A 9,861-nucleotide genomic window follows, 5' to 3' on the forward strand; every position below is an offset into this window, starting at 1 on the left:
TTCTCCCCTGCGGGGCGCTGGGCGCCGGTCCCCCCGGGGGCGGGGGGCCGAGCTGCGAGAAGCGGGCTTTAATAAAGACGCCCCCCAGGGCGAACTGAAATGCCTCCTGGGGAAGCCTCGGTATCAGAGGCTGGAGAGTTCATTGCCCCGCTGCCGGGTCAGGCAGCGCAGCCCGAGCCGAGCCGGGCAGCCGACTCCACTGCGGGACCGTATGGATTTACAGGGAAAAAGGCTGGCAGCCCGATTAGGGCAGCCGGCCGCTTCCTGCCCGATAGCAGTCGGCAGCGATCTGCCAGCTCCAGGGTCAGGAGCGCCCCGGGCACCCTTTCTAGACGCAGCTTTGGCATTTGAGCGCGGAGCCTGCAGGCATGACTCAGCTGTGTCTAAATACAGCTGCTGAATAAGGGAATGTTCTGGAGAACAACTTCTAAATGAGCACAAATTGCTTTTCTTCTGGGAAGCTGCAGACGCTCTGCACACAGTCCAAATAGAAATATACACTGGGAGGCTACAATTTGCATCTACATGATCACGTGCTGTCTATATTCTGCGTAATTACACTGTAGTTAAAATTGCGCGATAAAGTGGAGATAGAAAGCTTGCAAGAACTTCTTAACAAAGCCTGCGGTGACCAGCAAAAGTAATTCCCTTTTAGAGGTTAAGAGGAAAAGTGCTTTTCATGCAGCTCTATGCAGAGGGTAAGATAAACTGAATTCTTCCCGGTAGTGTTCATGTCTCTTAACCACAGCTTGAAGTCCCTGAACTGCTTTCTGCAAAGCTGCAACATCTTGCTGAAATCATCTTACGATAAGATGCAGCTTCTCTTTAGTAACAAACAGCTTCCTGAGAAGCGTTTACTTTGCTGTTTCTTAAGGTCCTTTCAAAGAGGCTTTTAAGAGAAGACTTTAATCCAGCATCTGGGAGAATTAGCACTGCACGTGAGTGAGAGCAGGGGGAGAATGAGGCTTGGTGGATTGTTGGGTTTTATTTCATTGGAGTTAAAGCTTAATCTAGTTTGAGTCTCAAATCTGGTTTGTCTCTGATAAGTGAGAATTGATCAGAAGATGTGGAGTAGTTTCTGAAGGCTGAAATGAAGTTGTATAATCCGACTTTTCAAAGTCATTCAGTAGATAAAGTTTGATTCTAGTATACACATGAAATGAATGATTCTGTTGGTCTTGGAACCTCGTTAATCTGTAACAGCTACAAAATGTAAGTTGTTTTTCATATGGTTTATAGCCATCCTTTTTGAAAATAGAGGGAACTGTGATGTAGCTAAAGATTAGTGAATAATTTAGAGTTTGCTTAATCTTCAGTCCGAATCTGTATGACTAGATAGAGCGTAAAAAAAAAATGCTGAGAGAAGGAAGAGGGCTGGACCTGGTTACATGAAACCATATCTTCCCTATGAGTCACTTGCAGTGCTGAGGTCTTTAAAAGGTAGCACATACTTCTGCTTGAGTTAACAGCTTAATGGAGTAGACTGTCATTCTCTGTTTGGACTGCCCAGTAAAAGGATGACCCATACACTTTGCTGTGGACTTCATAGGTCATGGATGGTAGAAGAATGTGCTTTTGCTCTTTAGTTCTTGTTCTCAAGGGACTTTCTACCTGGCCCGGTAGATTTCTGTTGACAATGAAGATTTGTTATGGACTACTGTAAAATCCTGTTATAAAGTGTTAATTGGGATCGCTGTTAAGACTTTGTCTGCAGATCACAGTTAGGAACCACTCTTTTAATCTGTATCTGCCACTCCTGACAGCTGAGGTTTTCTTTTCATGTAGCCTGGAGGTCATGGGTAGAACAGGGAAGCTCTAATCACCATCAGAGCAACTTCAAGGAAAGCCCTGATCTCATGGCTGGTTTATGCATAGTCTGAACTGTAGTGAGAACCCAGGTATTCAACTGACTTTGACCTAGTGAGAGTTGTTACTACTCAGAAGTCAGTAATATCCTCAGATTCTGTCTGTAGTAGCGTATAAGCCCTTTTCCCAGAAACTGGTGAGCTATGATAGTGCTTAACAGTTGTTAAACAAAAGTGGTAAGTAGGTTGACACTGGCACAAGCCGTAATATTAACAGCTCTGACATGGACAGCGGAAACTTCCAAGGACTTAGGCTAATAATGTCTGACACTTTGATTTTTTTTTTCTTTGACTAGGCTGAGTACATCATACGGTCGCTGAACAGAGGAGAACTTGCCTTCAAGCTAGCAAGATTATTTTGTTGAGTGCCTCCTTAGTTCTGATTAAGTCTGATCTGTGACCTATGTAAGTTCCTAATCTATGCAGCTATTAGTGATCACTGTAGGAATTGTATAATTGTAAATTATGATGGCTACGTTGTGGTCATATAATTTCTATATGAATTTAAGTGAAGTAGTGAATGTAAACTGAATGAATTTAAATGAAGTAATGGATTTTTGGGTTTTTTTTTTTGTATCAACAGTTTGTACTTAAATCCTTTTACGTAAACCTGAAATCTCGGAAATCATGAGTAACTTCAGCAATGAAGAATTTGAATTCACCTTCCTTGACGAAGGCTTTGCTGCCAAGGATATCCTTGACCAAAAAATAAATGAAGTGTCATCTTCTGTAAGTATGATAGGAAAATCACTGCATTTCGTGATGCTAGAAGTTTATAAACTAATGGAACAAGTTGTCTTTGCAAATCTCCTGCAAGGCAACCTCCTCCTCAAATGCTGACCTCTAGGCTTATCCTGTTATCCGTTGTTTGTAACTCTAAGATGTGTATTTGCTCTAGGATGATAAAGACGCCTTCTATGTTGCTGACCTCGGGGATATTGTGAAGAAGCACATGCGATGGCATAAAGCCCTTCCTCGGGTAACCCCCTTCTATGCTGTAAAATGTAACGACAGCAAAGCTGTAGTGAAGACACTTGCTGTTCTTGGTGCAGGATTTGACTGCGCCAGTAAGGTAAGATCTTGATTGTGTTCTGATCTGTGACATTAGTGTATGTTCAGCTTTACAAGATGTGTTCATATAAAATTAAGCATAACCAAGCGGTGTTGCTTTTGTTGTACTGATTAGTTTGATCATCCATCTAGAAATATCTTTCACAAGTGTAACCTGCTCTTTCTTCAGACGGAAATACAGCTGGTACAGAGCATCGGTGTACCTCCTGAGCGAATAATATATGCAAATCCCTGCAAACAAGTATCTCAAATCAAACATGCTGCCAGCAGCGGTGTACAGATGATGACATTTGATAGTGAAGTAGAACTAATGAAAGTTGCAAGGGCCCATCCAAAAGCCAAGTAAGTTATGCTAATTGTTCTATAATTCTTGCTTGGGTTCCCAGGTTACGGAAACATCTGCTGTTATCTGAAACTTGTTCTTCATTACTTAAGATAGGCTGCAAAATTATGAGAAAATAAACCTACTTTCAGCCAGTGCAATCTAATCCTGTATAGCTTACTGGCACATTAGGAAGACACAGACAGGAAAGCTTGTATGTTTAAGCTCAGTCTCGTTCTAAGGTCATACCTGCCTGATAATGATGTCTCTTTATACTGGAACTTAAGCCCTCATTTTTTTCCTATTTCTAGGTTAGTCTTGCGCATTACAACTGATGACTCCAAAGCAGTTTGTCGTCTGAGTGTTAAATTTGGAGCTACGCTTAAGGCTAGCAGGCTTCTTCTGGAGCGTGCAAAAGAACTTGACCTTGCCATCATTGGAGTTAGGTGAGTTGATTATATCAAAATACAGTCATATTAAATAAGATTTCTTTAAATGGTCTACCTGACAATAGAGATGCGTTTGCATATGGTGACTTGAGTTTTGTATAAACTTTTTGACTAATTTGCCAAATAGCAACTGATATTTTGTATCTCTCTGCAGTTTCCATGTTGGAAGTGGATGTACAGACCCAGAGACCTTTGTTCAAGCCATTTCTGATGCCCGCTGTGTGTTTGATATGGGAGTAAGTCTAGTTCTACTTTCTCTGGAACTACTGTTCAACTGTTGCGGCAAAACTGAATCAAGTGTAAAACTGTTACGGGGTTAAAAGCTAGCTAAGCTGCTAATTTCTTGTTGTTGGAATTTTTGAGGTCATGATGGCTTACTTAGGTAAGTTTTGCAGAACTAGTCTACAGATGCACTAAAATCAGCAGCTCAGACTCAAGTGACTATTACTTGAACATGATGAGTTATCTATGTTCCAAGTATTAATGAAATGACTTTACATTACCTTTTTAAGCTAAATGGATAAACTAAGAACTGCTTTCTTGACAGTGTTGCCATTAATCTCATTTTAGGCTGAACTTGGCTTCAGTATGTATCTGCTTGATATTGGTGGTGGCTTCCCTGGCTCTGAAGATGTCAAGCTTAAATTTGAAGAGGTATAGCTTTGCTAAGAAATTCTCAGGTCGTGGAGTCTTTTTGAATGTTGATCTGGACTAAACAATCTTTTTCTATTTGTATGCAGACACATTTGCAAGAAAATTTGTCTGCTCGGTCAGAAATTTAATTTAGAGGAAAAGGGGAATTAATCTGAAAACTGAAAATTAGATGAACCCATTAGATACAGAGCTAAATGACTGCATAAACATGCAGAGATATCAAACTTGTAAAGCAGGTTTTAATTGCAGCCTTGATTCTTACTGGCATTGACTTCTTCCAGTTGATGCTGTACTATCTAGATTGGCAGTGCTCCCAAATAGGGTGAAAAGGTAGTCCTGAACCCATACTGTCCTTCTGGGTGGCAGCAAACTAGATCAGTGTCTGATGTGGTTTAGAACTAGTTTTTGGATAACTTTTTAATTGATCAGTGTTTTCCAGTCTGCTTTCACACAGAAATAATTCCGCTTTCAGAAGAGACAAGGTGGCTGGGTATTAATAGGACTTCCACTTAGAGCACTGTTGTCAGAGCATCTGCCAGTCTAATCTAACGTAGTGTTAAATGATGTTACATATTTACACAAGGGGATAGCAAATAAATTACATAAAGTGAGTTTTCTGCTAATAACGTGGGCTAATGTCTCACTTGTAATACTTCTTAATGAAGGCTGGCTTCTCATAGTGCGGTATTGGCTTACATGAAGCATCAAGAGCAAATGATGATGTCATTGGGCTTCATGGCATAACACAGTCGTGCTGTAGTTGGAGGCAGCTTAATAATCACTGATAACTTCAGAACTTAGAAATAACTGTTCATGAATGCAACTAACTGAATTTCAAAGATGATGACAAAGCCTTATGTATTCTTAAGATCCTGTGAGATGACTTCTTTAGGATGCAGTAAGCTGGGGGATATTGCATGATTAGCAGAACTACAAGTGGACTAGAAATTAAAATTGAAGTGTGGGGACTTACAGGGCATTAATGCTGGTTTAATGAGTCTAGGAGGGGTGACTTCCTTTAGACTCAAACATGAGCTGTTTGGTCACTTAAATTTTTAAGCTGCAAGTGATGTCTGCTTTTGTTGCTTTGTGCAAACTTAATTGCAAACAAAACTTTGAATGGGAAAATAAAGCAAAAGCAATCAATAGAGATTACAATATGCTAATAGTTATTACACACTTGACCAGTATATCATTATGAGCATGAAAGTCTGACCTCATCTCAGACTTCTAAAATAGCACCTGAGTAACTGCTGAAGTTCTAATATTGGCAACTGATTCTTCCCTAGATCACAAGTGTAATCAACCCAGCACTGGATAAATACTTTCCTTTGGATTCTGGAATAAATATTATTGCAGAGCCAGGAAGATACTATGTTGCATCAGCATTCACGCTGGCAGTCAACATCATTGCAAAAAAAATTGTATTAAAAGAGCAAACAGGTTCTGATGGTATGTAAATCTAGCCCTAATCTTTTAGTTGACTGTGTTTTTCTTTCCAAGCATTCTCTTACTGGTATTTCAACTTCTTCCAGATGAAGATGATGCAAATGACAAAACTCTTATGTATTATGTGAATGATGGAGTCTATGGATCATTCAACTGCATCTTGTATGATCACGCACATGTTAAACCAGTTCTGCAAAAGGTTTGCTCATTCAGAAGTATCACATACTAGTCATATATCATGGATGTAGGAGAATCTTTGTCACAGCAGTCACTTCTCAGTTCACTGCTCCCTTCATGTTGCCAGAATTTGGCATTTGACTTATGAAGCATGAAGTGGAATTAACTAAAAGCCAAGGGTGGAGAAGGATCTGCAAGCAGCTCTTCCTCCTCCTCTTTGCAAGGCGGAATGTTACACTAATTGTGATATTACTTCTGGAAGCTGTTTTGATAGTCAAACTAATTATACTCAACTCTTTTTTCTTTAGCGGCCTAAACCAGATGACAGCTGCTATTCCTGCAGCATATGGGGACCAACATGTGATGGTCTAGACCGAATTGTTGAGCGTTTCAATATGCCAGAGTTGCAAGTTGGTGACTGGATCCTGTTTGAAAACATGGGTGCCTATACTGTTGCAGCAGCTTCTACTTTCAATGGATTCCAGAGGCCAACAATACACTATGTGATGTCAAGACCAGCATGGTTAGTAATTAAGTATCTTGAGCCATCAGTGCTTTTGATACAGATGACTGTAGTGAATTGCTCATGTTACTTGGCTGCCCCTTAACAAACAGGGCCATAGTTTTGGTGCCATAGCTCTTGTAAAACCTCCTTGTGGTGTGGAAGAAGGCAATGCCTCTGAAAGTTTTTGCTGTGTGCTTAGAACAATGCTAACACTACCAATTACTCTTTTCTCTGATGTACTCACTTCCAGGAGAGGTGATTTTAAAGGGGTAATGTTAGGAGTGTTTTCATTAACCTGGGCTTCTACCTGGTGTTTTTCACTCTTGCACAACATATAGAATCATTACAGATTCTTTATGGTTAGATTCTGTGACCAGTAATTAGAGACCAGTCAATCACAGTTCTAATAGTACACTGTCTTCTAAGTTGATAGCTTGCTAAATCCTAACTGCAGGACGCAGGAACACTCAACAGTACTGCTTCACAATATGATCTGTCTGTTTATTTGAGAGCTGTTCCTTGGTTTAGGTTGAGTTCTGGCTCATTGCTCAGTGCAGAGTGCTAGATCTCCATGGGAAGTTATTAAACAGGTAGGCAAAGAAAGCAGGACTACCTCTTGAGTGCAAGGATACTGTGAAACTGCACCTTAAACAGTAGTTTAAAGTAACAGCAAGATGGGTTAATGGATTGCATCTTCTATAAAAGTGGGGTTTCCTGTAAGAGGAAGCCCTTACTTCTATATTGAAGTCTACCTACTAAACTGGCAGAAAGCATTTGGGCAGCAGTATTACCCTAAAGCACGATTAACTTGGCTGTTGGGTTGCTTTCATGTTTACTGAAAATGCTTAAGTTCAGGGGAACTCCTGCCATAAAACTAAGAGGAAGCTTCCTCCATTCTTTTGCTAGCCTTGCCTCTGTAAGCAAGGCTTGTATTGTTTCTTTCCTTTATTGAAACCTTCTGTCAATTGAAGTGTTCCTCAAACCAAATGAAGCTTTTACACTTCCCATAAGACTCCAAACTTGTGTCTAATTGAACTAAAAATGGCTCTGCAGGAGAATAATTAGCTTTTTCACTATAGCACTGGGTTTCTGTTAAAATGTAATACTTGGTCTGAGGCATGCTGAGCTTAATTATGCAGACATAATCATCCAAGACTACAGCCCTCTTTCAGCCCTTCGTGACCACCTGTGTTTTCTGCTTTGGCAAGAAAATTCTGTGATACAGGCTAGCCCTTAACTGAGGGGGGTGTATCAATGAAGTTATGGCACAGATCTTTCCAGCACAGGCAACAGCTTCTTGGAATGTAATTTACATGTATAAAGGTGTACAGCTAAATTTGTGGCTGTGAAAGATAAGGGACAAGATAACTATATATGTCTAAGTAAAAGCTAGTAGTATATGGGGAGCCATGTAGTAGCACAACTTCTTGCCTTGCATGTAGTATAAGATAACTAAGTCCAAAAACTCAGTCAACTTCTTTCCTTCCGAGCTTGTCTTTCAGTACAACTGCTATCTGAGTATGGAATGAGTTGCATGGTTCTCACTGGTCAGTTCCTTTACATTCTTAGTCTGTCATCCATACTTTTACTTGATTCAAGTTACCCAGGAATGTGAGGGTGTCGGGTAGTCAGTGACATAGGTCTGAAATTCTGAATTATCGAGCACTGAGTCATTAAATCTGTATAGCATGTGGTATACAGATGTAGCTACAGGTATATAGGTGCATATTTACAGATCTAGATCCTACCCAGAAATGGTGAAACCAGCTTGGTATTGGCACTTGCCCTAAAGCCTAGCCAGCCACAAGTGACCTGCACAGACTCTGCTTTGACTTCTGCCCCCTCCTCGCCCGTGCCTGATAATACTGTCTGGATTGCAGGTGATGAGTAAAAAGTTCACTTCATGCTCCCTGGCAGTAAACAAGTCTTTTGCTTACCTTCTTTTTGGTACAACGTAGTGAAACACTTTTTGACTGTTGCTTTTCTGTTTTTTTTTTTTTCTTTCTAGGCAACTAATGCAGCAGATCAAGGAGCAAGGGTTCCTAGCTGAAGTGGAAGAGCAGGATGTTGCTAGTCTGCCACTCTCTTGTGCCTGGGAAAGCGGAATTGAATATCCAGCAACTTGTGCTTCAGCTAGTATTAATGTATAGGTAATACTTAGTAATTAACTGCAAGATTAGTCATTGAATTTAGGGCATTTGGGGGACCATTAACTTAATTCTTGCTAGAATTTTTAAGTGGTTTTTTTTAAAGTTTAGGTTTGGCATAAATGCAACAAAAATGACTAGGAGATGGGTCACAATTATCTGTGTTCCTATGGAAACTATTTGAATATTGTTTTATATGGATTTTTATTCACTTTTCATGTATGCTACTAAAGACTGACCCTCAACTGTCAAACAAGTATTTGTAGCTTGTGTATGGCAGAACGGGCTAAGCTTAGTGTTCTGTGACCTACTTGTTTTAAAATAAAGTATATTGAAATAACTGGTCCTGTGTTTGGTTAATCTGTAGAAAATTAATGTCATGGATGGCTCTTACAGCATATATGAAGGCAGACCAGATGCTGCAAGCCCAGAGCTTATTGAGTAACACAATTGCCATCTCCTCTCCTACCCTTGCCCTCCCAACTTACTGAAGTGAAGGAACCCCTTAATGGGTAGGGAAACTAAATTGTGCCTTTTTTAATATGTGATTAGAAAAAGCTTGACTATCAACAAGTTGAACACTGAGTGAATTCTTGTGGAATCATATTTGTCTTTCACTATTGAACATGAGCTAAACACAGTTGCATATTGCAAGTTCAATGTGGTGCCACTTTTATTTGAGTTAGTCTGTAACTGCTGTGGCCAGGACTGATGGCTATTTAAACACATCTAGTCATTAATGAGAGAATACAGCACAGGCTCCATGGCTGCCACTGACAAGCCGCTTGTTATGTGTGCAAGGATTAAAATATGTCATGGGAAAACTTAAGAAGCCGAAACTAGGTGGCTGACTAGTAGGTGACGACTACTCTGACCCTTGTTGGCTAAGGCTTTAGTATAAAATGGATGATAAGAGATGGGACTAGACATCCTTTGTGCATGCAATGCAATTAGAAGCTCTTATTTAATCCAAATTCATAAGTTTAACAGGGTAGCGTGTATTTTCATGACATTAAATGTGATAGATGGCACTAAGTAGTAAATAGTAGGAGCTAACACAGGGTGTGTTGATGATAAAATTAGTGAGTCTGCCTACTGGAGTAGAGCATTCTGACTTCTATTTAACCTGATGCTAGTTTGCTGCCACTTACTGCACTAAAACTGCAAAATGTTTGCCAAACTAATAGGTCCCAGATCTGGATCAGTTCTGTTTGCCAGAAGG

The 9,861-nt window shown here is 40.2% G+C and overlaps 1 protein-coding gene across 1 annotated transcript; it reads left to right on the forward strand.

Annotated features, from left to right (window-relative positions):
* The first annotated feature begins 2,165 nt into the window (after positions 1–2,165).
* On the forward strand, positions 2,166–8,979 carry ODC1 (ornithine decarboxylase 1). Its single transcript, XM_009332489.1, has 11 exons — positions 2,166–2,270; positions 2,449–2,594; positions 2,764–2,937; positions 3,106–3,278; positions 3,570–3,704; positions 3,862–3,943; positions 4,278–4,361; positions 5,651–5,813; positions 5,897–6,009; positions 6,296–6,510; positions 8,501–8,979. Exons 2-11 carry the CDS (start codon positions 2,493–2,495, stop codon positions 8,640–8,642), a joined length of 1,383 nt encoding a protein of 460 aa, XP_009330764.1. The 5' UTR covers positions 2,166–2,270; positions 2,449–2,492; the 3' UTR covers positions 8,643–8,979.
* The last annotated feature ends 882 nt before the right edge of the window (positions 8,980–9,861 follow it).

The sequence above is a fragment of the Pygoscelis adeliae genome, unplaced genomic scaffold, assembly GCF_000699105.1.
Source record: "Pygoscelis adeliae isolate BGI_AS28 unplaced genomic scaffold, ASM69910v1 Scaffold168, whole genome shotgun sequence".
In the NCBI taxonomy this organism is placed as follows: domain Eukaryota; kingdom Metazoa; phylum Chordata; class Aves; order Sphenisciformes; family Spheniscidae; genus Pygoscelis; species Pygoscelis adeliae.